Below are 24,999 nucleotides of genomic sequence, written 5' to 3' on the forward strand. Positions count from 1 at the left end.
ACCACTTGAGGTCAGGAGTTTGAGACCAGCCTGGCCAACAGGGTGAAACCCCATCTCTACTAAAAAAAAAAAAAATTAGCCAGGTGTGGTGGCACACACCTGTAGTTCCAGCTACTCGGGAGGCTGACACATGAGAATCGCTTGAACCCAGGAGGCAGAGGTTGCAGTGAGCTGAGATTGGACCACTGCACTCCAGCCTTGGTGACACAGCGAGACTCTGTCTCAAAAAAAAAAAAAAAAAGAAAAGGAAAAGAAAAAAGAAAAACTGCAACTAGTCTGAAATATAGCATAGTATAGAACACAAAGCAAGACATTAGAAATAGCAGAGACTCACCCTATAGACAGACGCCTTATCTTAAGTAAACGGAGTTAAAAAAAAAATTAACAATGTCAATGTGTTAAGTATTTTACGGCAATAAGACAGGGAGTAGGGAAAATGGAGATATCTTGTGAGGGAAGCCTCAAAATATCCGAGAATTCAAGTAGGCAACTCTCCCAGTACCTACGTGGAGTTCTATGTCCATCTCGTCCCGGCCATTTCTGTCTTCCTTCCGGAAGCCTCTTCGGAAGTTTGCAACCAGTTTCCAGACAAACGTGAGGAGGGCATCATTATAGGAATTCTTGGCGATCTGCAGATTCCGGTACACAAGGGTGCTGAAGTGGTTGGAGAAGAGCTCAGTGAGGACATCGTGGGTGAGAAACTTCCGCAGGTTCAAGCCGTTCTCCAGAAAGAGACGGACAAACTTGGGTCTGTCCTTTATGAGAGCCGTAAACATGACTTCTTGAAGGTCAGCAGACTAAGGAAAAAGAACAGCGACAGTACTAACAATACTACACAAATATGGTAAAGAAAACACTAGGCATTTTTCTTCCTCAGCAGCACCATATTTCCAGTCACAGAGTAATAATATCTTCAACTTCTCTTTCAATCCTGTCTTGAGAATAAAATTTTTTTTTTTTTGAGACGGAGTCTCGGTCTGTCGCCCAGGCTGGAGTGCAGTGGCCTGATCTCAGCTCACTGCAAGCTCCGCCTCCCGGGTTTACGCCATTCTCCTGTCTCAGCCTCCCGAGTAGCTGGGACTACAGGCGCCCGCCACCTCGCCCGGCTAGTTTTTTGTATTTTTTTAGTAGAGACGGGGTTTCACCGTATTAGCCAGGATAGTCTCGATCTCCTGACCTCGTGATCCGCCCGTCTCGGCCTCCCAAAGTGCTGGGATTACAGGCTTGAGCCACCACGCCCGGCCGAGAATAAAATTTATCTTTTTTCCATTTTAACACAACAGAGGATTACATTTCAAACCTCTAAACAGGGGAATGGCATGGTGAAATCTTTGTCATCAGCTAGATGTGAGTTTGGTTGTGACTTACCTCCTTGCTAAAGTAGAGATAAATACACCCATGTAGAGAGGACGTTGGTCAAAAATTTTCCCCAGTATCAGACACAGAGGAAGCACTCGATCAGGGGGTGGGAGTGTGGGGGTAGTAGTATAGCTGGAACCACCTCTCTGAAGTCGACAGCAGATACCAGTTATGACCCGGCCACCAGTGCTGTCTCTACACTGCACTGTAGGATCTGCTGCCCTTCACAGATGCTCGGGAACCTTCTATTATGGTGACTGCGTTCTCAAATACAGGTGTTAAAATAGAATGCATCAAACTATATGCAAATCACATGCCACCAAGCCAATGTCTGGTCATGTTACATACCAATAAGTCACTGGAACACCTGACAATAATACTTGATTGTTATCTATCTCTAGCTCTACTTTCTGGGTTTCTGACAAAACTTAGCCCATAGGAACTTACGGAGAATCTTAAGAAAGATCACCAGCATTTTGGGAGGCCAAGGTGGGAAAACCACTTGAGGTCAGGAGTTTGAGACCAGCCTGGCCAACAGGGTGAAACCCCATCTCTACTAAAAAAAAAAAAAATTAGCCAGGTGTGGTGGCACACACCTGTAGTTCCAGCTACTCGGGAGGCTGACACATGAGAATCGCTTGAACCCAGGAGGCAGAGGTTGCAGTGAGCCGAGATCACGCCACTGCACTCCAGCCTGGGTGACAGAGCAAGACTCCATCTCAAGAAAAAAAGAAAAAGGATCATCAATGTTTCCTTCAGACACAACCCAGTGGACTACAGGCCACTCCAGCTCTCAGTCGTGTTCTGTGTGTCCTCCATAGCATTTCTCACAATTTTATTCCATTGCCAACATTTAAAAATCAGAAAATTCATCAAAATCCACATTTCTAGCATGAAAATCTCAAGTTAAGAGTAAAAGCTGCCAGGCACAGTGGCTCACATCTGTAATCCCAGCCCTTTGGGAAGCCGAGGTGGGTGGATCACTTGAGGTCAGGAGTTCGAGATCAGCCTGGTCAACATGGTTAAACCGCATCTCTACATCTCTACTAAAAATAAAAAAGTTAGCCAGGTGTGGTGGCAGGTGCCTGTAATCCCAGCTGCTTGGGAGGTTGAGGCAGGAGAATCGCTTGAACCTGGGAGGCAGAGGTTGCAGTGACCCAGAATTGCAACTCTGCACTCCAGCTTGGGTGACAGATTGAGACTCTATCTCAAAAAATAAAAATAAAAATAAAAATAAAAAAATAAGCTGGGCGTGGTGACTCATGCCTATAATCCCATCACTTTGGGAAGCTGAAGTGGGTGGATCACCTGAGGTCAGGAGTTTGAGACCATCCTGGCCAGCCTGGTAAAACCCCATCTCTACTAATAATACAAAAATTAGCTTGGTGTGGTGGTGCACACCTGTAATCCCAGCTACTCTGGAAGCCGAAGCAGGAGAATCGCTTGAACCTGGGAGGCGGAGGTTGCAGTGAGCCGAGATGGTGCCACTGCACTCCAAGCCTGGGCGACAAGAGCAAAACTCCATCCCCCACCCCCAACAAAAAAAGAGTAAAAACCAGCAGCTCCAACAACATGGGAACCGTCAGTGGGAGCCAAGGGGCAGCTGCTTCCCGGAGCCTTGGATCTCCAGCTCCCCACAGTCCTCACCACTCCTCCCTGGGACCTACAGGCCCACTTCCTCTCTTACACTGCGTGCCTGATCCCTGGTCTAGGTGGGTGTCTTCTGCCCACGGCAGCATTGATCAGTTTTGTTCCTGCCTAATGTTGGTCTCATGGGGATCACACATTGCCTAGAGAAGGACTTGTCAAGGGTCCCTTGAGTCCCCACATTGTGGATCCTGCAGGGCTCAGCAGGGGAAGAGGGGGCTACCTCTGGAAAGATGGCAGCTATGATTTCTCTTCTGTCCTTTAAGGAAGTGTTCCTCATGTCCAGCGTTTCACTTTTCTTTTCCAAATCCGTGGGCCTTTCCACTGGTCACACACTCGCTAGCATAGGGCGGTGGTTCTCAAACTTTAATCAGAACTACTTGGAGGGCCTCGTAAATGCAGAATGCTGGGAGTCAATATTGGAATTTCTGCAAGTCTGAAGTGGAGCCTGGTGATTTGCAAGGTAGCAAGTGCCAAGGTTATTCCCAGGCTGCCACCAGTCCAGGACCCACACCTTGAGAACCACCAGCATATGAGAAGAGGCTTTGCCACCAGTCACATCTTTGCTTTCAAATCTTGAGTCTACCATTTTCCAGCCATGTGACCTGGAATATTGTGTCTCTGAGCCTCAGTTTGCTCTTCTAAGAAATAGATGGTTGCGAGGATGAAATAAGCTAACACAGGTCAAATTCCTCTCAGAGATGCAAGTTCAGACCAGGCCTTCAAAAAACTATCAGCAGCTCCCCCTCCCGTGATACCAATGAGGCCCTGATTTCATAACCACAAAGGGGATCATCCATGCTGTGGACTGGTGTGACGGGCAAGTAAACACACATAGGGAAATTGCTTGGGGCAATTTATCAGTATTCCAGAGATTTTTATTTTAAAACAAATAATGCTTCATATGTGCCAATGCTCTAAGCACTTTAGAAACATTATCTGATTTAATCATCGTAGCAGCCCAAAGAGATAAGTACTGCTATTATCGTCATCTCCACTTTCGGATGAGCAGTTGGGTACTGGTGAACACTGAACAATTGGCTCTCAAAGAAAACAGAAGCCCTGATTTGTAGTGTTTTCTGATTCCTATGGTGTAAATACTTTCATTGTGGCCAAGTTTCAGCTACCAATGTGACATCACTAAACACAGAATCGGGAAGAGATGTGGAGTGGCTGACCATCGTATAGCGTCTCCAGCTTCCACATACAATACACACAGTTGGCCTTCAGAGCAAAGGTAATAGTAAATGTAATCAAATAATTAGAAAACGATATGTTTTGATTATTGATCACCTTCATAATTCTATAGAATTCTATAAAATCTATGTAATTCTAAGTTTGAATAATTCACTTTTTTTGGTTTTTGTTTTTTGAGTTTTTTTGTTTGTTTATTTTGAGACAAGATCTGACTTTGTTGTCCAGGCTGGAGTGCAATGGTGTGATCTCAGCTCATTACAACCTCCACCTCCTGGGCTCAAGCAATCCTCCCACCTCAGCCACCTAAGCAGCCTGGACTACGGGTGTGTGCCACCACGCCCAGTAAATTTATATATATATTTTTTTTTTTTTTGGTAGACATGGGGTTTCGCCATGTTGTCCAGACTGATCTGAAACTCCTGGACCCAAGCAATCCTCTCGCCTTGGCCTCTCAAAGTGCTGGGATGACAGGCATGAGCCACTATGAGCAGCCAAAGATAACTGATTAATAATGACTGTATTTAACAACCAACTCAGAAAATCTCTAAAAATTTAGTAGTTGGCTCTTGCCAGCCAATACAAGCTGGCTCTAACATACCACTGTAGGAGGAAACTGAGGCATAGGGAGGTTAAATAATTTGCCCAAAGTCATGCAAATGGGCTGACTCCAGAGTCCATTTCCTTAGCCGTTGTGCCCTTAACCCTTAACCATCTTTAGCTGAGTTAATAAAATTAAATGTACCACTCATGCCTAAGTTTATTTGTACCATCTGACCTCACTTAAATAGAACATTTCACACACAGTAATTCATTTATGAATCAATTGACTGGATCTACTTACAGTTCCACTTTCCCTCCACTAATTAAAGCCTTGCAATGTGCAGCAGGGTTCATTGTACTGCAAACACCATACACAAGATAATGTTTGCTAAAGGAATGAATAATTTAAAAATTCATAAGCCATGACTTTATTTATGCTGTCCTCATTAAAATTGATAGTATGTTAATATAAATCAAGTCTTATTCTTTGATTATACAACAATAGGCCTGAAAATGTTTTCTGATCCTGTCTGCCAAGAATGAAAGTTATGAAATATACGCACCTTCAAATCTATACATACATGTATAAAAGTACATATATTATCATGGCCCCCTAATGACTGAAATTGATTTGGAAAAGCCGAAAACAAAGAAGCAGCCTTATAAAACTGAGTGTGATGGTTCATAATAATTGTCACTGAACAAGGCTCCTAGGGCTGACCGCACTTTAGTTGTACACAGGAGGATACTGCTGGAAAACGCAATCCTAAAACACTAATCACATTGAAAACTGAGAAAATGCAGTCTGCTGGAAAGAAAAAAAAATGCTTTTTATTGCATGTGCAACTTCCGTATTAAAGGTGCTCATATGGCTAGGGGAGTCCTGGTTTCTAGCTCTAAGACAGCAGTCACCAATCTTTTTGGCACCAGGGGCTGTTTGCCTGGAAGACAATTTTTCCATTGACCAGGCTGGGGGGATGGTTTTGGGATGATCCAAGAGCATTACATTTATTGTGCACTTTATTTCTATTATTATTACATTGTAATATATAATTAGATAATTATACTACTCTCCATAATGTAGACTCCATGGGAACTCTGGGCTTGTTTTCCTGCAACTGGACAGTCCCATCTGGGGGTGATGGGAGGCAGTGACAGGTCATCAGGCATTAGATCCTCATAGGGAGCGCACAACCTAGGTCCCTCACATGCTCCGTTCACAATAGGGTTCGAAGCTAACGCCGCAGCTGATCTGACTGAAGGCGGAGCTCAGGCAGGAATGCAAGCAATGGGGAGCTGGTGTAAATACAGATGAAGTTTCACTTGCTTGCCCACTGCTCACTTCCTGCTGTTCCTAACAGGCCATGGACCTGTAACCCTGCTCTAAGACATTCACCGGGGAGCGTCAGTCAGGTTGTTCTATTTGTCTCTCATGCATCTCATTACAGACAGTTCTCTAATCAGAACTTGGCTAGGCAGGTGGGGGCGGGGAGCAAGAGTGCTACCGTCTTGATCTGTAGTTAAGCTACTTTCAATCATCCAACATATATTTTTCCCATACTTCTGCCCACTCACATCCAGGAGGAGATCTGCATCTCTGCACCCATATGGGGAATCGGCCTCACGTTGTGGCTGAAGGCATTGTGGAGTTGATATTATTTTAGACCATTTATTTTTATTATCTCTTCTCAACAAACCTACTAAGTCAATGTTATGACCTACTGCAGACAAGGAAATAAAGTCTCACCAAACCTGATATTCCGGAATAGAACAATCCTTTAAGAGATTCAGCATTGAATCTTGCTGGAAATGGACCAGCCATTGCCCAGACCACTGTCCAGACCCAACACTGAATAACTCAGGAGAGCTTCGTGCTTACCTCCCATCGGCGGTCATTGGTGAAAATCTCATCGTTGGCTAAGTCCAGCTGGTTCCACTCCAGCAGAAGCTTCAGCTGCCCATTCCAGTTATCCTTGTCTTGCTCATTGGTGCTGAAGGCTGTAAGAGGGCAGGAAAAGACTCAACTCACCAAAGGCTCAGAAATAAGAGTCAGAACCAGTGTGGCCAATTATCAGAGCTGTTTATCACAGGTGATGCTGAGCATGTTCTTTTACATTCAGACACTCAGACTGTCATTCACTCTATCTTCACTCATTCTTTTTTTTTTTTTTTTTTTTTGAGACGGAGTCTCGCTCTGTCACCCAAGCTGGAGTTCAGTGGCGCGATCTCGGCTCACTACAAGCTCCGCCTCCCGGGTTCCTGCCATTCTCCTGCCTCAGCCTCCCGAGTAGCTGGGACTACAGGCGCCTGCCACCTCGCCCGGCTAATTTTTTTTTTGTATTTTTAGTAGAGACGGGGTTTCTCTTCACTCATTCTTAACCACATCCCGTATGTCCCAAAGTTTACAATGGGGATCAACTCAGGCTACAGTAACGTTTTTCCATGGAATATCCTAACGGTGTAATAACAGTATATTAAGGTTTTTTCCATAGATTCAGATTCCATAGCATTATATTTCAAGGCCATATCTGACTTATGCTACATCTAAATCTATGAAACAATAAGCCACCTTACAACATTGTTATTCTTGTCTTTTCCAGAGCTAATATTTTCTGCATCTATGTATCTGTACAGATGTAATTCCATTTTAATAAATACCTTTATAGTGAAATGTCTGGCAAGTACAATAAGAATGATTCTAATAAATTGCTAATGCTTTAATTGCACTTCCAATGTGCCTAGCTCTACTCTAGCTAATTTACAATTACCAGTCACAAATTCAAGTCTAGACAACCCAGGATCTATTTACTATGGGTAACATCCACTTTATGGAATTCTAAAGCAGCAAAGATCCTGAATGAGAATATTTTAACCTGAGTTTCATTTGCAAGCTTCAGGAAATTTGTAAACTCCTGAAATTAAATGCAAAATTACTTACGTGTGAAGTATGTGTGCATGTGTGTACAAATATGTAGACTGCTAGGACAAAGACCCATAGTTCTGCCATATTCTCAAAGGAATCTGAGGCCCAATAAAAAAATATTTTCAACCACTGTTAGAAAAATCTCTTTGGAGACCACGGTGATTGTGTTTGACCAGTATTTTAATGACATAAAAATTATTATTCTACCAAACACATACAACCAAGGAGATTCGCCTCACCAGGGCAAGCGTAGTTATTCTAACTTCCAATCTAAAATCATCAAAATTAAGCACAAGCTTGCCTTTCAATAAAGCTGTTTTATAAAAGAAATGTACCTCATGAAAAGCCACAGAAAACAACACAAAGCTGACACTTCAAAAGGAGCTATTTTTTACTCACCTTTATATAGAGCGTAGGAGATGGCATTGCTCACAATTTCATCCCCAGCTTCTTCCATTTTAATAACTGTTAATAGGTGAGAACTTTCAAGAATTTCTTTGAGCTGGTGAAATTAAAGAACAAAGTTGTCAGCCAACAGATGTTAGGCATGAGGAGCATAAACTTCTTTCTTTTTGTGAGAGACCTTCTTTAAAAAGACCACCTGTAGTGGAGTTCCAGATCAGCTTCTCATTTCGGAATTGTAATGAGTCCTTGACTACAGTGAGAATAAAGTACCGGTTATATAAGAGCACACGTATCAAGAAGCCCATATCAAAAAGCTGAGAGCCTCATTTGACTAGAGATGTGTGCGTCTGTGCGTGCGTGTGTGTGTGTGTGTGTGTGTGTGTCACAAAGCTGACACATGGCAGATGCTCAGTTATTAAACGACCCAGTAAATCAAGAAGGGACAATAGAAGACCGTAGACACCATCCAAGTGTGCCCATAAAGATTTAAACGATAGGAAAGAAAAGCTCAAATGCAAACAAGAAAGAAGACTTGGAAACTGGAGAAAAAGATTAAGAATTTTCTATATTGTCCTTTGTTATTTTTCTGTAATGTTTAATTTTAAGACATTTTAAAAAGTAAAGAATCCCGTAATTCCAAGGTTACGAGCACTGGAGAGCCCAGCAGGAGCTTGGTGAGTAGGGCCCCTTCTAGCCAACGGAGCAAGTCTGGTTTCCATTAGACTGAGTTTGAGGCAATGGTGGGCTTCCCTGGTGACATTTGGAAATAAGGATCTGGAACTGCAGAGACTCCGCCGGGTGGGAGACAAAGTCGCAGGATCTAGCTGTTTGAAGATGGCAAGAAGAGCCCTTGGATTTGGAAATTAGAAGGCGAACTTTTGAGGTTGCAGCTGCCTGGGAAAGGTGGCGATGGAGGTCTTAGTTCAAAGCACCCAGGTAGTTGATGAATAAATCAATGAGAACTGCAGGAAAAGATAAACCATGGAGATTTTGAAGGAGAGGGTGGACGGGAATGATAGCATGAAGGAAAGGCCCTCTTCATCTGTCTGCAGCCTTTGTTCAGGCTAAAGAATAGGGGTCCAGCTAGGACTGACAGGCAGGGAGGAGGGCTAAAGGTCCCCAAATTCTGGGGCACAAGTGGAGGTGGGCAGTACCAAGGAGTTATTTTTATTTTTCTTTGAAATAAAAAGGAAGAAGAAGAAAATGAATATGGATATCAAGTAAACCGATGGACCCCAGAGACGGCCACAGGGGCCTCCTAGCTGGGACTTCATCCCGCATACTCCTGCCTCCTCCATCCTCTGCCCCACTGCTGCCACAGTGAGCTCTCCTGAACACAACTCCCATCTCGTTTTCTCCCTGCTTCAAACCTTTTAACAATATCCCATTACACTTGAACGAGACCAAACAGGGCCTAAGAAGCCTCCTGGGCTGGGCCCTCACAAGTTCTTAACTCCCACTCACCATTTCCACCCTCATGGCCGTCTTTCACTCCTCAGGCATGCCTCCCACCTCAGGACCTTTGCACATGCAGTTCCCACCACCACCACAACCCCAGCCCCCGCGTCGGTAACTCTCTCCATCCTTCAGATCGTGGCTCCCACGTCACTTCCTCCGGGAAGCCTTCCAGAAAGCCCCACACCAGTCCAGGCTCCCTCAGCACCTGCCTTTCTGTATCCATGTTACCTTTCTTCTGAACACCCATTTCAGCTTGCAATTACAGAATGCATTGTACTGTCATCCCTCAACATAAACCTTTTCTCAACTTCTGTTTTGTCTATGAGAACACAGACTGTTTCTGTTGTGTACGCAGTTCTTTCTGAAGTGCCTATTTCAGAACCTGGCACGCAGTATGTGCTCAACCAATATCTACTGAATAAATTAATAAATGAGAGTTAAAGATGAATAAATGAATGAATGATATCTAGATCGGTTGATAGATTGGAAGACGATGAAGGGTCAAGTTCTTGAGAAGTTGAGGAATAGGCATGGGGGAATAACCGTGGCGGCTTTTAGGAGAGGAAGGTGTGAGCCCAGTGGGAGAGGTATAATGCGTCACTTAGAGTGCTCAAGAAACTGGGAGTCCAGGTTTGGGGCTGTTTGTCCACACAGTCAGTGAGGTCACCCAGGACTGCCCTGGAAAGTTGCCTAATTAATACTTGCCTGAATGTATACATTCATTAATTAATAATCCCACTCTTGAGCTTGGTCTTTTGGGAAATCTGTACCAATTGCAAAGCCCTATATGAGTGCCTAATTAAAATTCCAGACTAATTTTTATTATTGATATATGTCTTCTGATTGATGTGATTATAATTATGACATATCATTAGCATATTCAGTATGAATATGAATTAGCTATGAATTGCAGAAAGGGTAACATAATCAAAGAAGGTACAATATGCCTTTTAGCCTATTTCAGATGAGTCGCCTGTAACAGTTTTCATGAAGCAGAAATCAAAATCCCTTATAAAGGGTGTGGTGACCCTTCAGATGGCCTCTGTTCATTGGACACGGCCTGGTCAAGACCTGGTAAGCCAACTTGTACAAGGAGGAAGAGGAAAGTCACTGAAGTGGACCTGGGGCCATCTTTGGTGGATAAATTAGGAGTCATCTGTTTCTTCCTCTATGGGGATCCCTGAACTGACCACTGAATTTATTCCATCCATCACAGGAAATGACGTTGAGAGTGGTAATCAATATGCAATCAATACGCAGTGTCTTACTTTGATATGTATACTTTGGAAATGGCCTGCTTATATGCTTTTTATGATTGTTTGTTTTGGGTTTTTTCCTGAGATGGGATCTCACTATGTCACCCAGACTAGAGTGCAATGGCTAGCAGCTCACTGCAGCCTCAAACTCCCTGGCTCAAGTGATTCTCCCACCTCAACTTACCAAGTAGCTGGTACTACAGCTGTATGTCTGGGTATTTTTTGTTTGTTTGTTTGTTTGTAGGGACGGAGTCTCACTACGTTGTCCAGGCAGGTCTTGAACTCCTGGCCTCAAGCGATCTTCCGGCCTTGGCCTCCCAAAGGGTTGGGATTACAGACAAGAGTCACTGCACCCAGCCCTGTTTATATGTTCAGAACTGACTCAAAGTAGTTAGGTATGAATGCCTAGAGAATCAAAAATATATAAGCACTTTGGAAAGGGAGTGCTCCTTTTCCCAACCAACAGAATTCCATAGGGAGGAGCCTCATCACAATTAGCTGCCTGGTCAATCTCCACTCTTTCACTTAGCCCTACTCAGGGTTGGGGAGTAATATTGGCTTTGCCCAGCCAGCCCTCTCCTTCTGTCACTGGGCTTTGCTCCTTGCAAAGCACTAGTGCCCTGGTCTGCAGCCTCCACGTCTAGCCCAGCAGGGAGGTCAGCAGGTGTCCAGGGCTACCTGTGTCATGGTGGGCTCATCTGTCTTATTCTGAGACTTAGCATATGCAGGTCCAATGTTCTGCACCTCAAGCCACCTCTTTCAACTTTGCCTTCATCATCAGTAAGGCTGATATGTTTATCTCTTTTTGCCAGAGTCTTGTGTCTCTCTCTCTCCTGGACTTGAATAAGATATTACAACGTCCCAGTAAGAACATTCATATAAAACCATCAGTTTTCCCTTTTTCAGTAAACTCTGAAAAATGCAATATCTCAAGTAGAAATATCACACACTTGGTGAGCCACGTAACATATTGAACTTCAATTTCCAGCAAGACACCTGTTGAGTCTGAAAGGCACGGAGAAAACACCGAATACGTGCAGCTGCTGGTGGAGTTGGGCGTTTCAGGCATTCTCCCTTCTCACAAACTAGTCTCATTTTCTCAGCCTCCAGACATGGTCCCAACAACTCACCCATTTGATCCAACTCTCAGTCTCCTCCTCCGGCAGCCGGGACACGGTGCGGGGTAAAAAGCGTACCAGCTTCTCCTTGACGGCAGAAGATGTCAGGGCATCCTCCACCTCCACCTCCACCAGGCTGGCGATCACATCAGCGATTTGGCCCGAGCCTTCCACCACCACACAAGGAATTTTACTTTTGATGGAAGTGTTGATGGCCTGGAGGAAAGAGACAGAGTCAGGCAGATCAAAGAGAACTTGGTCCACAGAATCCAGCTCTGGACTAAGGTTCTGAGACAAGCTGGTGAAAACACATGGCACCACCCCTACATTTTTTCCTTTGGGGTTTTTATTTTAATTCAGAAGCAAATCAAAAGTTGGCAATTGCTTTATGAATGAGAAATGGAATCTGCTTTATGAAATCTTGTACCCACAACGAGATCCATAATAAGAACACATATGACTAGCTTAAGTTTTCCATGGATAAGTGCTTTAAAATATCCCTGTACACAAAATCGATCATTCCAAGTACTGACACAATAGATTTGAGTGGCACGTATTAAAACTGTATTCAGCATTATTGTTGATAGCTTATCTGAAATAGGTTAGTAGTAACCAATACTCATATTTTCAAGGTATGAAAATAGCTTAAAAACAGCAACCACATGTTTTATGTGATGTTTACTCACACATTTCCCTCCTCAAATAATTTCCCCTGCCCCTGTGATTAAAAATGAATAAAAATATATCTTCTTTCTGGATAAACATCTAGCACACTTTTACGACCTTTATAATAACTGCAGAGGTCAGCAGAGGAGGATCATATTTTAAGAATTTTAATCACTGGACAGCAAGATACAGTGATCCACCTGGAGGTACAAAAGAAATTGAAAAGCACTTGTTTTTAGGTCTGAGTGCTTTCCTTAGAGAAGACATCACACACGATTGGAGACCACAGAGGGTGAGAGTCACAGAGCAGGCTGGGGTCCCTCTGTGTGCCTCAAGTGTCTGCACCACAGGTGGTTGTGGGTGTGCTGCTGGGGGCTGAACCAGGAAGGGATGCAGAGGCACCAGCTGGGTATTCTCTTTTTTTCTTTTCTTTTTGTTTTTTTTTTTTGAGACTAAGTCTTGCTCTGTCTCCCAGGCTGGAGTGCAATGGCGCAGTCTCGGCTCGCTGCAACCTCTGGCTCCTGGGTTCAAGCGATTCTCCTGCCTCAGCCCCCTGAATAGCTGAGATTACAGGCACCCGCCACTGCACCCAGCTAATTTTTGTATTTTTTAGTAGAGATGGGGTTTTGCCATGTTGGCCAGGCTGGTCTCGAACTCCTGACCTCAGGTGATCCACCCACCTCGGCCTCCCAAAGTGCAGGGATTACAGGCCTGAGCCACAGTGCCCGGCCCTGGCTGGGTATTTTCTCCTAGTTCCCCTCACCTCTCCTATCCCCGCTACTATAGGTTGTTAATTGGCTGAGCAGACGGCAATGGAAACTGCCGTAGAAATGCAGTGCCCTAGACCAGCAGCAGCTCTCCAGTCTCCCCCTACACCCTAGGCCAAGAAATCTTCATTCCAAATCTAATATTTGCTCTAGTAAGATAATAAATGTAACCATATTTCAATGACTTTTTCTCCACCCCTCTTCCTCTTTGATGTGGTTGCTTTTTCAGATTCGAGCCATTTATGCTGGAAGTTGCAATTTTTTGATTTTTTGGTGATCACCTTGGCGATGACCTTGAGCAGTGGGATATAAATAACTCCCACATGCTTAGCGTTCCAATAATGAAACACTAGGCATAAAAAGGTTTTAATACACTGACACACACTGATAAAAATCTCTATTTTAATATTTCCTTGAAGATTTTTATTTAGCCATGGTCTCAATTGTAAATCTCATAGTGGACAATCAATAAATATCTGTTGAATGGATGAAGAAAAAGACCATTGTTACATAAAAGAATAATGAGAAGTACTGGATGATGATTCCAGGTAACTTTACCAGCACTTACTTTTAGCTCTAGGGATTTACTCTGATGAAGAGAGGGGAGAAGATCGAGGGCCACAGGTATCTTTAATCTATTCCCTGTCTTAGAGGTAAAATAGGATGTGTACAAGGAGGAATATGCAAATCATTGTGGAAATTCATGAAAAAGATGAGTTAAAAATGACTTTCTTGTGCTATTCCTAGAAAAATGAGCTCTCGAAAATTGTTTACAATACTTACTAGAATGCAGTCACACTAACTGTTTTTTAAAACTACCTATGGGGTACCATGCTTATTACCTGGGTGACAAAATAATCTGTATGCCAAACCCCATGACATACAACTTACCTATATATAAAACCTACACATGCACCCCTAAACCAAAAAGTTAAAAACAAATAAATAAAAATATAAATAAATAAAAGGTGTTGATTCAAGTGGATTCTCAAACAAAAACAAAAAAAAACGTCAAACAGGAGCCTGGCTGCAGGCAAGATGAACTCAGTAATGCGTCCATACAGATTGGCTGGGAAGTCAGATTCCTGCTCAGTTGCTCAATATTGCAGGTGCAGAAACATTCAAGAAGTTTCCATGATCTCAGAATCACTTAGGGTTTGGGATTCCATCATGCGACATACCTGTATCCCCACAGAGCATATGAATGGGCCTTAGGTGGTCTGGAAACATTTGATTTGGGGGCAATCTGTGTGTGTATGATCACAGCTCATCTCAATGTAGATGGGGTGGCCATAGCTTTCTAATATGTAGGCTGGTTACAATCTTTAAGTCTCCTGAGTTAATGTCACCTCTTCTCTTTGGCAGGTTGATTGTCAGGGCCAACACTAAGTACACAGGTTATTCATGTCACTGAAATTCTCCTCCCAAATCTTCTTGACTGAGGAACAACCGGAGTCTGTTAGGGGAACAGTATGTGGAGGGAAAACAGTACCTACTTGCTGTAGTAAAATGAACTAGGTCAGATTAGATGAGCCCAAATCCCTGAAAACACAAATCTGTTGGATAGGTTTATTAACCAACCTTCTAGAAAACTAAATCAGGACTCACTTTCAAAGTCTCTTTTCCACCTCCTTGGGCAAAACACACAATGGGGATCTTGCCACCATAGTTGGAATCTGTAACACATAAAAAGTAAAGGATATTTTGAGCTCATTGGAAATACTCATCTACCACTGTGAAAAGTTGGACCAAGAGCTTCTGCCCTGTGAGCCAAGGTGTGGAGAGACAGCTTCACATCTCACGGACTTGAACATTATCTACTCATTAAAGATGGATGAGTGTTTTCGCCCCACGCCAGTAATAGCATGACATGGGTCATGCTGCAAGTTGTCATTGATATTTAAAATACATATTTAAATATTTAAAGCCCATGCATTATTTACCTTTGCACCTATAAATTAAACTAGGTTTAAGTATATCCTTATAATAATGATGCTCTCACTTATTTGCATAATCCTATGCTTTCTTGAGTGAGTGAGAACTTGGCATAACTAGTGGTCTTTCAACAGAGTTTATTGCATATATAGTTTCTTCCTTTGTGTATGTCCAATTGTGAAAGGAAAATAATTGAGAACATCTCCAACAAGTTCCTGCCATTATGTCTATCACTAAATCACAACATAATCTTGTTCCACAGCAGGACACATCTCAATACCCTGTCCACAGGAAGAGAGAAAGTACATGTCACCTAACCATGGCAAATAATGGCTTTCACTCAACTATTGCATTCTTCTCTTGAGACCACTGTTTTCTGTTACTCAGAAGTAGCCAAGATTCAAAAAAGTAAACCATACCATTGTTAAACTAGTAGGTTGGTTTTATCTTTTCTCTCCTAGCTAATTGCATTGTTTCATAAACTCATATTTGTCGTCACAGATCGTATTTGTTCTTAAATGGTAGCTACCAGAAGAAGACAGCCAGCTCTTGATACTGACAAACTACAGTGGAAGATGGCCGTATTTATCATTGCCTTCAGCATGTTGAAGGGTACATACCACAATGACCCTGGCAGAAGCATTCCTGGTGTGTTGAAAAAAGAAGAGAAATAACAGTTCTTTGGCAATAAAAATACCTGATCAGGCGTGTTTCTCATGCATCACTCAATAGTTGGTAGCGATTGTTGTTGATGCTGTGGCTGCTGTGGTTACTGTACACGTCTGGTGTCCTACTTCCTAACCACTGACCTTGAATAGTGCGCTCAGAGATGTATTTCTCTAGCTGATTCCGGAGCTTTGCTTCCACGGTGGGATGTCCATGACAGCCATTGTCCACGAGCAGCAAATGCGTGTGGTTGTTGTCCAGGATATACAGAGGGTCTCTCGTGAAGTCATCCATAGGGTACTGGGCTGAAAAATAGCCCTGAAAAGTACAAGGAAGCTTGTCTTTGAGATTGTATTATCAGTCAAGATACATGGTGATATTTTTATATATTCATACGAAAGCTAATACTTTGGGTTCAATTATATTATGCCTCCTCCCAGATTTAAAAATTCTGAATTTTTAAATTCAGAGGGGTCTTAGCAATCTTACAGCACAGACTTCCTTTTAAATACGAGGAAATGGAAGTTCAAAATGGTAGTGTCACGTGCTCATTTTCTCTTAACTGGCCAGAGGCAATGTAAGGATCAGATTCCCAGTCCCATTCTTGGTTCATTGCCCTGTGCTCTTATGCAAAAATTCAACGAAATTGAAATTCAGCATTCAGGAAACTGTGTATGTGCAAATGTGTGTGTGTGTGTGTATTTGTGTGTGTGCGGATACAGGTAGAAGCAGACATTGAAATGCACACATACATAGTTGTCTGGAATCTATCATATGCCATGACCCATGCCAGGATCTAGGGATTAGAAAATGAATGAAATAGTCTTTGCACTTGAGAAGCGCACAGCAACAGGACCACAAAAAGAAGTAATTAAATGGATACTTTGTCCCCAAAATACCAATAAAAAGCTGCTTGAGGAACATAAAGAAAGGAATCCAAAAACGTTCCTCACTCTCAAGCTCCATTCAAAGGCATTTAGTTTTTAAAGTATTAGGGTTGCATTAAAAGGTTTTCAATCTTAACTCCAAGAATAGAATTTAATAAGTTTGAAAAATAATATCACCACCAAAACTCAAGGAGAACAGAAGGAAAAAATAGTATTCAGAAAGAATTCAGAGTTTTGCTGGTGATATGATTTTTAAAATTTATTAATTTGAATACTGCAGTGGTTAAAAGATTGTGCACCATGGACCTGCCACTAACTAGATATGTGCACTAAGAAACTTTCTTACTTTCTGTATGCCTCACTTTTCTATTTATAATGAGAAGGGAACAGTAGTACTTACCTCATAGTTTTGTTATGAAGATCAAATGAGTTAATATATGTAAAACACTTAGAATAGAACCTAGTACATAATAAGTGCTATTATATCAACGTTAGGTTTTGTTACTATGATTAATGAATTACTTATTAATTTTAATTTTCCTAATAAAGGTATATGGCTATGCATTTCACTTTCAGTGCGGCTTTGGCCATACTGATATATTAATATATATTATTCTTAATAGGTAATGTTTTCATTTGCATTGCTTTCTAAGTTATCTGATATTATATTTTTGAAAGATCATTCTAGATCCTGCATTTGTTTACCAGATGGTTGGGATAGTTGGTTGTTTCTTAATTTCCAAATGATTGGCAGGTTCTTTAATCTTTACATATTCATTTCAAGTTTTACTTGTTGCCAGGAAATGGGCCCTAGAAGCAGCCTCTAGGGAGATTTTGAAGTCTTTTCTCATTCCCATTCAGGGGTAAAAATACCTACATTTTCAAGGCTTTTTGTGAGTCTGTGAATTAACACATGTACTGCATCTACCATGGGGATAATTACACTACACTGCATTGACTCCCATGCCCATTAAAAATATTGCAAATTGATAATGGTATTCTTTCCCACTTAGCCTGCCACTGTCCTCAAAAGCCTGCTCTAGGCCACTCTCATCCCTGAAGTTGGCATTTTATGTGAAACCATTTTGCCATCCCTTGTTGAGCATCTAATAATAATAATAGAAGCTATCATTCACTCTGCACAATTAGATAAATCAGTCCCATAACAATACAGGTTATTATTATAAAAAACTTGAAGAAGGGAACTGGCTCCAGACTATGTAGCTAGAAAAGGAATGATTACTCCAACCCCAACTTCTCTGTCTTCGAAACGTACCCTCCTCCCCCTCTACCATGCTTCCTCCTTGAAGATGCACAAAAAAACACCTCCCACTCTCCCCTGCCCCTTATATATCTCAAAAATGGTAACCAAGACACAAAAATAAAATAATTCTAAAAGAAGAATCACAGTAATTCCAAAAATCCTTAACATTTGCTGCTTCTAAGGAGTCCAGATGGGAGAAGGTGTAGTTTAAATGTGGATATCTGAACATTTGGCCCAAAGCTTCTGGGCAGAGAACACCTGTTGCTTAAGAAGGTCCTCAACTACTAGAAATGTTGCTTTCAAAATGCTACACTTGATACAAAACCCCATATGTCTACCTTGCATTTTTAACATGAAAGGCTCATTATTCTCTAAATATGTTCACAGGAAACATTTGCGGGATGGAGGCTGGGGGTTGTCTCACAACCTTCTTAATGCCAAATTAACCAAGGACAATATCCATTGATTTGTATTCCTCTGAGTGTAGCCAAGCAATCAAGAAATTGCGGTTGGGCTTGAGCCCTCCTGAAATGGATGTAAGCCTTGGTTATAAAGAATAAAGAACCTGACTGTGATATGAGATTGCTGAGAACACATTTTAATGAAAAAGCAACATTCATTGTTAACACTTTCCCAGCAGTTAATGACGTACGTCATCCTTGTTTTCAATTCCTTTAAGGTCCCAAAGACACTCCTTGAAAGGCAGACTTTCCCATGGTCTGGCTCCATCACAGAGCCCCAGAGTTCAGGCCACAGGCTCATGCCATGGTCCTTCTTCCATGTGACCTAGCAGACCTCCTCCTGTCCCACCCGTACCTCAGCATCACAATTCCTGATGAGGGTGTCCCGGTTGGAGACCATGCCCCAAGCTGCTACGCCAATGGCCACAATATTCTCCTCTGAACTCCTGCTGATGGTGTTATCTCTCACCACCTCCCCAATGTACTTCATCAGGCCATAATGGGTGCCTCCCGTGAGAATCCAAGCACCTGTCAACAAATAGGAAGAGTAAATGGTCAACCGGCACTGGGCAAAGTTTCCATTCTGGACTCACAGACCCCTAAAATAAAGTCCCCATCCCTGTAGGCGACAGGACACAGCACTGGCAGCTATGTTGTATGGCAAGGAAGAAGAGGGGACCTCAGACAGTGCTGCTGAGAAGTGTTCACTTAAAAATACAGATTCTTGGCCAGGCGCAGTGGCTCGCGTTTGTAATCCCAGAACTCTGGGAGGCTGAGGCGAGTGGATCACAAGGTCAGGAGTTCATGACCAGCCTGGCCAAGATGGTGAAACCCCATCTCTACTAAAAATACGAAACTTAGCCAGGCGTGGTGGTGGGCGACCGTAATCCCAGCTACTCAGGAGGCTGAGGCAGGAGAATTGCTTGAACCCGGGAGACGGAGGTTGCAGTGAGCAGAGATCACACCACTGCACTCCAGTCTGGGCAACAGAATGAAACTCCATCTCAAAACAAAACAAAACAAACAAACAAAAAAACAGATTATTGACCCTACTCCAGATCTGCCTCATCAGGCTCTCTGGGAGGTGTGTCCAGGGAATCTGTCTGTATCTTTAACCAGTCTCTAGAGGACTCTCATGGACAATGAATGTCTAACCAGAGCCTCTAAACAAATTAGGCAATGCCACCACGGTAAGTCGGGCACTCTGCTCCTGGACCCCCATATTGGTTGGATTCTAGTGAATCTTCCTTGGATGGCCTTTGTGTCAATAACTTTGCTTTATAAAACACAATTCTCTATGCTGGTCTTTTTAAGGTTTAGATCTGATTATCTTCTTGATGCTAAGGGTTATACAGGGTTTTATTGGGGAGGGACAAAGTAGAATAAATACTATACCTATAAAAATATTATTTAGCATAAAACTAGAATCTGAAGTTGGAAATGACCCTAGTATAATATGCTGCCCACGTAGGAATCTACCCTCAGAGCAGTCACTGGCCTCTCTGGATTAGATCTTGTAAGAAAGCGTCAGGAGCTGAGAGGCAGCCCCCTCCTCCAATCGTTAGAAAGTCCCTTTGCTGACTATTTCCATTCTCTAATTTTACTACAGTCTTCAGCAATGAGGAACAATTTCAGTCATCTCCACATCAAAGTCCTTCCAATATTTTCAGGTAAGTATGATGTGATCCTTAGAAGTTTTACACCTACTTCTTTTAACCAGTTCTTACAGGGCATAAATCCAGCCGCTCAGCACGTGGTCTCCTTCCTCTAGACAGATTTTGACACCGAGAGCTAACCTAATCAAGCCCGCCAAACTTCACCTGCCTTGCTTGCTTTTAACTGCTTCCTTCCAGTTGATTTTAAAACCTATGTAGCTAAAAGTCATGTAGACAAACAATATATAACTAAATCACCACTAGTTTCCTTCTAGATAACATCTCTGACATATACGTCACTATGATAATAGTTGCTACAATTGTTTTTCAGGAACTAGGGAGCTGCTCTTATCCAGTTCAAAACAGCTGAGACCGTTGACTCTTTAACTGGGCGTGCACATATGCCCAAGAGATGACCTTTCAATGTCAGAGGGCCAAAACTCCTCCCTCAGATCATGCTAACACTGCCATTTTCTGTACAGGTGTCCTATGAAGAGCCATGAACCCTGACTACACCTGCACAAACCACCAATTACCTCATTCCTTCTCCACTGTCTATCACGTTTCCCCACGCCATAGAACAACTGCCTCTTCACTCCCTAAATATCCCTAATCCTTATCTTTGAGGAAGCAGATTTGACAACTGTTCTCCCATCTCCTCACTGGGCAACCCTTTTCTCTTTTGCAAAACCCATGCTTACAGTGATTGACTTCATATCCATTTCAGCCATTAACGTTCCCTTTTAAAATGAGACAATGGGAAATGAAGGTAGCACTCCAAGTGGACAACCAGCAACAATGAAACTATTCAACTTCTTCAATCACTTCACTTCATCTACATAGACATACACGTCCCAGCCCAGGGATTTTTTTTCTCCCTTTTGTTCTGCTATATTCTAGCACTTAAAACAATTTCTAGCACATAATAGGCATCCAGTAAGTATCTGTTTAGTGAATGAACAAGGTGTGTTCAGGATTTAGTAGCAAGGAAGCTGAGTTGCTCAATTTTGTATCAAAGTGACAACCCACAGTGTCCCCTCTGGTTGGTCAGGAAACTGAGAAAAATAAATGGGAAAAACAAAACAAAACATCTCAGTTTCTTCCTGCCAACAACAACAACAAAAAAGGCCACATCTAGATTAGGACACGTTTCCTTAGTTCTATTAGTCAATATTAATTCTGCATAAAAGAGGTTTTTAAATGTTAAGGTTGGATAAACTGAATCTAATCATGAACAAACATCAACGAAATCCATATTGAGAGACAGTCTACAAAGCAATTGGCCTATACTCTTCAAAAAATGTAATGCAAGACAAGGGAAGGCTAAGAACCAGTTCCAGATGTAAGAAAACTAAAGAAAAAAAAAAGCAAAGCTAAATCGATTTGGAATACAAATTGAGAAAAAATAATGTTTGCTCTAAAGGACTTTGTTGAGATAATTAGCAAAATGTGAGTGTAAGCTGTGAGATAGCAGTATTGGTCCATGGTAACTGTTCAGGTTTGAAAATTGTATTGGGCTATGTGAAAAAAAAAAAACCCCTGTCCTCAGGAGGGGGATGTTCATCTACTTAGGGGGTTAAGGATCATGATTCCTGCAACCCGCTTTCAATAGTTCCCCGCAAAATCATACGTAGATATTTATGGAACAAGATGAGACAAATGTGGGAAAATGTTAACAGTTGGTGAATCTAGGTGAAGAATGTACAGATGTTCATTGCATTATTCTTGCAACATTTTTGTAGATTCAAAACTTTTTAAAATATAAAGTTAAAAAGAAAGAAAATGGGCCGGGCGCGGTGGCTCAAGCCTGTAATCCCAGCACTTTGGGAGGCCGAGGCGGGCGGATCACGAGGTCAGGAGATTGAGACCATCCTGGCGAACACGGTGAAACCCCGTCTCTACAAAAAAATACAAAAAACTAGCCGGGCGACGTGGCGGGCGCCTGTAGTCCCAGCTACTCGGGAGGCTGACGCAGGAGAATGGCGGGAACCCGGGAGGCGGAGCTTGCAGTGAGCTGAGATCCGGCCACTGCACTCCAGCCCGGGCGGCAGAGCGAGACTCCGCCACAAAAAAAAAAAAAAAAAAGAAAGAAAGAAAATGCTAAGTGTTTCAAGTAACAAGTAACAAAGCCTTAGTTGCTTTGACCTCAATCAGACACAGGGTGCTTACAATTTCTCAGGCACCCTCACTACTTTCAAAAGTGCATCACCGATCTCACAATTACAGACCAAGCAAATTACAACTGTCCTTTTCAATTCGCCAGAACCGAAATTCTGGGGAAAATTTTTCGTGTGTTAATAACAAAATGAAAATCTTACAAGATTTAAAAAATTCCCCTAAGGAAGCACCCTAAGGCTGATTTAGAGTTACTTTGTGAAGCTCCCCCACTATCTGCCAGAGCTCCCCGTCCATTCATTTGAGGATATTGCTTTCAATAAAATAACTTTTAATCAGATGGTTCTAGCAGCATCCGGATTCTCCGGAACTGCACACGGGAACTGCCTTCTCTGCTCCCCAAACTTGGTGCAGCCCGAATGGAAGAACCGTGGTCGCTGCTCCGACCCCCACCTTTGGACTGCGCGATGTAGATGAGCCGGCTGAAGATTTTGCGCATGCGCGGCTTCAGGGCGAAGTTCTTGGCGCCCCCGGTCACGGAAATGACCAGGTTGGGTGTTTTCAGGTGCCAGTGCTGCGTCAGCAGCTCGTAGAGGATTTCTGCGTCCGTGTCGCAGGACAGACGGATATACTATGGGGGGAGGAGCAGAAGCATCAAGATAAGCCTGTGTTCTTCTGAGATCGGGGTTTAGCATCCGCGCCAACACCCCGCCCACGCCTGCCTGCTTCTAGAAGAGGGACGGGGTGGGGGCAGCAGGGATCGTGGCACTGGGGGTCCCAGGCGGGGGCCGTGCCAAGGACCCACAAGGAATGGAAGCGTGAAAGGAAAATAAATGTTGGGGCCTGAAAATTCAAGCTAGGAACTGCTTACCTGCCTCCCACTCTATTCAAAGTCACCCCTCTGCTTGCAGAGATGAATGCATATCTGATTCCCTCCTTTGGAGAGGCCAATCAGAAACTCAAAAGAATGCAACCATTTGTCTCTTGTCTACTTATGACCTGGAAGGCCCCTCCCGTTTCGAGTTGTCCCACCTTTGCCTGGTGAGTTGTCCCACCTTTCCAGAAGGAACCAGCGTTCATCATACATATGTTGATTAATGTCTCGTATCTCCCTAAAATGTATAAAGCCAAGCTGTGCTCTGACCACCTTGGGCACATGTTGTCGGGACTTCCTGAGGCTGTGCCACGGGCGTGCGTCCTCAACCTTGACAAAATAACCTTTCTAAATTAACTGAGACCTGTCTCAGATATTCAGGGTTCACAGAAGGAAAGCAGAGTTGTAGGGGGGAGGGGGGACGCTACAGGGGCCCGGAAAAGCCCCATAGGCCACGTGGAGAACTTGGGACTTTGTCCTGAAGGCAGAGGGGTGGCTTGCGGCGTTTGAAGCAGGGTAAGAACAGGGTGGGCTTTGCATTTAGGGAGTCCTCCAGCAGCCATGCTGAGGCCACAGGGAGGTGAGCAGAGCTGCGGGCAGCAAGAGAGGGCTTCGGCCCGTTCCGGGGCAGAGGCCCTGGGGAGAGTCAGCAGTGGATGGGGCTGGGTCATCTCCCGGGGATGCCATGGGGGTTTGGGAGATGAGAGGCCCGGACCCTGCAGGAGCAGCCTGTGGACGGTGCTTTCATTGAGACTGGGAGCACGGAGGATGCAGGAGAGGCTGTTTCCGATCATTAAACACCTTTGCAAAACCTTGCTGGAGAGCTTGCACAGTGAGTATGGAGGGAATGCGTATTTAGGGCCATATGTACCTCAAGAGTACACAGAGCTAAACAGTAGGGTTCACAAAAGCATTCATGGGGCCCTGGGTCGCAGTGGGGCTCAGGATGGGTGTGACATGGATGCCTGCTTTGTGTGTGGACACAGGAGGCTAGGTGATAATCCAGTCCTTACCTGTTGAGTTTTCCTGTTGAGCATAGCCTAGTAACTGCTGTCTGGCTTTTACAAGATGTATCTTTTTCTGCAGTCTCTTTTGGTGTTTACTAACCATCTCTCCTGCCTCCATCTTATTAGACAATTCCAAGTAAATCAAGGTAGCCCAGGTCATTTTGGCCTATGAATTAGCTACCAAAGTAGAAAACCATTGCTTACCTTCCCTTTCTTCCCCAGTGTCTCAAACTGAATATCCCCAAAGGCATCTGTAGGAAATTCCTTGGTGTGTTTCTTGTAGTTCCATTTCTCGCTTTGGTTGATCTGGGTGCCTTCCATGTGCTGGCTCTGGGCATAGCCACACCTGCACACATTCTCCCTGATAAGCACGATCATGTGGACAGGAAGGAAGGATTTCATTGAGCCTGCTTATGGAAACTGGCATTGTTAACTTAAATAGACACACAAAGGATACCTTCAAGTCTTATTTTCAGACTGTTTTCATCATCTCAGTCGCTTGCATAGAAACTAGTTTGATGTGGACCAGCGCAATGGCTCACGCCTATAATCCCAGCACTTTGGGAGGGTGAGGTGGGCGGATCACTTGAGGTCAGGAGTTCAAGACCAGCCTGGGCAACATGGTAAAAGCCCGTCTCTACTAAAATACAAAAATTAGCTGGGTATATTGGCGGGCACCTGTAATCCCAGCTACTCGGGAGGCTGAGGAAGGAGAATGGCCTGAACCCAGGAGGTGGAGGTTGCAGTGAGCTGAGATCACACCACTGCACTCCAACCTGGGCGACAGAGCCAGACTCCA

At 43.4% G+C, this 24,999-nt stretch overlaps 1 protein-coding gene across 1 annotated transcript in view; it reads right to left on the reverse strand.

The window, feature by feature from the left end:
• The window catches only part of TRPM8 (transient receptor potential cation channel, subfamily M, member 8), a 98,983-nt gene that overhangs the window by 54,905 nt on the left and 19,079 nt on the right, over nucleotides 1-24,999 (reverse strand). Inside the window, exons 4-12 of the mRNA XM_011929628.1 lie at nucleotides 24,405-24,561; nucleotides 22,773-22,950; nucleotides 18,905-19,077; nucleotides 16,081-16,255; nucleotides 14,945-15,012; nucleotides 11,916-12,119; nucleotides 8,066-8,168; nucleotides 6,623-6,741; nucleotides 507-797 (exon numbers count right to left, since the gene is read on the reverse strand). Of these exons, the coding sequence (XP_011785018.1) occupies nucleotides 507-797; nucleotides 6,623-6,741; nucleotides 8,066-8,168; nucleotides 11,916-12,119; nucleotides 14,945-15,012; nucleotides 16,081-16,255; nucleotides 18,905-19,077; nucleotides 22,773-22,950; nucleotides 24,405-24,561 (1,468 nt within the window). The remainder of the gene's footprint in view (nucleotides 1-506; nucleotides 798-6,622; nucleotides 6,742-8,065; nucleotides 8,169-11,915; nucleotides 12,120-14,944; nucleotides 15,013-16,080; nucleotides 16,256-18,904; nucleotides 19,078-22,772; nucleotides 22,951-24,404; nucleotides 24,562-24,999) is intronic.

Source organism: Colobus angolensis, unplaced genomic scaffold (genome assembly GCF_000951035.1).
Source record: "Colobus angolensis palliatus isolate OR3802 unplaced genomic scaffold, Cang.pa_1.0 Scaffold82, whole genome shotgun sequence".
Classification (NCBI taxonomy): domain Eukaryota; kingdom Metazoa; phylum Chordata; class Mammalia; order Primates; family Cercopithecidae; genus Colobus; species Colobus angolensis.